The 2586-nt window shown below is 35.0% G+C and overlaps 1 protein-coding gene across 1 annotated transcript in view; it reads right to left on the minus strand.

Annotated features, from left to right (window-relative positions):
• utp20 (UTP20 small subunit processome component) overlaps positions 1-264 on the minus strand; it is a 30108-nt gene extending 29844 nt beyond the window's left edge. Inside the window, exon 1 of the mRNA XM_007577424.2 lies at positions 77-264. Within this exon, the coding sequence (XP_007577486.1) occupies positions 77-127 (51 nt within the window). The 5' untranslated portion in view covers positions 128-264. The remainder of the gene's footprint in view (positions 1-76) is intronic.
• Between the last annotated feature and the right edge of the window lie 2322 nt (positions 265-2586).

A 2586-nucleotide genomic window follows, 5' to 3' on the forward strand; every position in this document is an offset into this window, starting at 1 on the left:
TATATATATATATATATGTGGCAGGTCAACATTTAAAGCTCTTAGCATCATGCTAATAGAGCTCCCAGACTCTCACCCTGTAGGTATTCTCGGATTTGTGATACGAAGACTTGGATTTCATCTTCATTTTGCTTGCTAACAGAGGGAAATGTATTCCAGAAGCAGATAAATATTTCACCGTGTTATACGGGTTGCAGTTTCTCTCTTTAGCTGCGGGTAATACTACAACTATTTACACACACGCCGACACATGGGAGCAGCCATGTTGGACAAAGCATTGTGGGTAAAATAGGAAAAGAAAAAAAAAAAGTTCCTCGTGGCGGAAACGAAGATGATAAAACAGAGAGAATGTGACTCATATAACTTCCGGGTTTGTTTGTTGCTTCGCCTTTGTCTTTTTTTTGTCTTCTTTACATTAAGACACGGACTTAAAAGTTGTTTATTAGTTTATAGCATCTAATCATTTTTATTTGTCATTCTGTTGTAGTCTGGATGTGAATTTGGTTTAGTACGGTGTTGTTTTTAAGTCAACTAAATGTTAATATCTTTCCTGATATTGAAAAACAAATCTAGATTCTAGTGATGGTGTGACTGACCCATAGACATGAATATGGACAGATCCATGAGGAAAGATTTAGTCAAGTCTAATTATATGCTTTGTGCTCTGAGCTATGTCATGCTTTGTTATTTATTTCACATTACGTTCAGAATTTGTGCACTTTCTGAAGCATGTGAAAGAAGGTTTTAAGTGTGTTGCACTGATGCAGAGTTATCAATACATTTGTATTTGAGTACATTTTGGTCTGTGTTTAAAAAAAAAAAAAATTCAGTTGATTCAGCATTGACTTTCTTTATCGGATCGGCCGATACTAAACCTCAGGTATCTGTATCGCTACCGAAAGTGAAAATCTTTTATTATTATTATTATTATTTTTTTAAACCTCCAATCAAATAAAGTACTTTGAATTGCCTTGTTGGTGAAAATATACCTTTGTTTTCTTTATGGTCAGAGTGGTTTTGGCCTTGTGATCCATTTTTTGCTGTGGTAGGTGAGGGCTGCACTACATGTTGCTTTGGGGTTTTGTGTGTGTGTGTGTGTGTGTGTGTGTGTGTGTGTGTGTGTGTGTGTGTGTGTGTGAGCTGTAGGTTGAGTCACTGATGAGCTGGAGTTATCCTCGTGGGTCAGCCACTAAGGGAAGGTTCACCACTGTTACACGTTTCCTACATTTACAGGTAATGACTCTCACTGTGGTTCACCTGAGTCCCAAATCTTTGGGAACAGCTTTGAAACCCTGATGAAGGGATGAAGGTCGGTCGCTTTGTCTCTCCTCTGTTTTTAAATTTCTTTTGATAAGGTCATGGTGTCTATATGCCTATTTTTTCATCATTATTAATTTTTTTTTAGATATTTCTCAGCTTGTTTTATGTAATCAGACTGGGTCTAGCAGGGGAGGCTTTTCCTTTTTTTCCAAATATATTAAAATTGCTTCGAAACATTAAAATGTCCAAAAAGATGTAGGGAAGAAATGTCTACAACATCTTTGTATCTTTCAAACGTTTCCATTTTCAGTTCTGCATATTAAAAACAGCAACAACAACAACAACAAAAATGTGTGCTCAATACTCTATTAAAATCATAAAAGGAATTTGGGTAAATTGCATCTTTAAATTGAATTTGAGGGAGTGTGTAGCCAAAGCATAAAAAAATATTTATCTTAACAAAAGATGCATCCTGTCTATGAAAGCATCCAACTGTGTTATTACAGCAATAAAACCTTAATTTTAAGACTAGAAATTGTTTGGGTTTGAACCAAACTTTGAAAGCTTCAGTGCCTTACCAAGGCGTTTACACCTGAATTTCTGTGGTTAATGTGTGTTTTTTTTTCTTCTGAAAACACACATTAGCCACAGAGGTTACAAAAAAATAAATAAATAAAAAATTAGTGTGGTTTTCTTTTGTATTCTAGAATTCCGCTGCCATGTTTCATGGTGGGCATGGTTAGTTTGCATTGGTCTGATGAAATCCCTGTTAAATGCAGTAAGATTTGGTTCTGCGGCAGATCAAAATGTGAAGAAATATTTCAAGGAATAATAGAAATTTTGGCTCTGAATAGCACACCTTTGTTTATTTTATTTTTTTCTAAATTCTGTTCAAATTGAAAAGTCACACATGAACCATGCAAAATCATATTTGCACTTACTTTTTTTTTAATCATAAAAAAAATTCCAGTTACTGGAAATAGCGTGTTTTGCACTAATTAATCTTGATTCCGGACTCACATGCTTAATCAAGTTTTTTTTTCTTGCACATTCCAAAAATATCATTCATAAACGTATCTTAAGAAATCTTAAGTTTACTCAACCGCCTAGCTGAGTCGTCTGACCTCCTGGTTGCTTATCAGCTGCTATGGGAACACCGCGGTCTGCTACACGGGATAAGACATTACAATGCAGCAGCTTTCAGCAGAAAACACATCGAAAATAGCGCAAATGACACAAAAAGTGTCATTTTGTCATTGCCTGTGGGAGAAAAAATACATTAAAAATTTACGCAGGTAATTTTTTAAAAATATTTGAACTTTGATT

This window comes from Poecilia formosa, unplaced genomic scaffold (assembly GCF_000485575.1).
Source record: "Poecilia formosa unplaced genomic scaffold, Poecilia_formosa-5.1.2 Scaffold9, whole genome shotgun sequence".
Classification (NCBI taxonomy): domain Eukaryota; kingdom Metazoa; phylum Chordata; class Actinopteri; order Cyprinodontiformes; family Poeciliidae; genus Poecilia; species Poecilia formosa.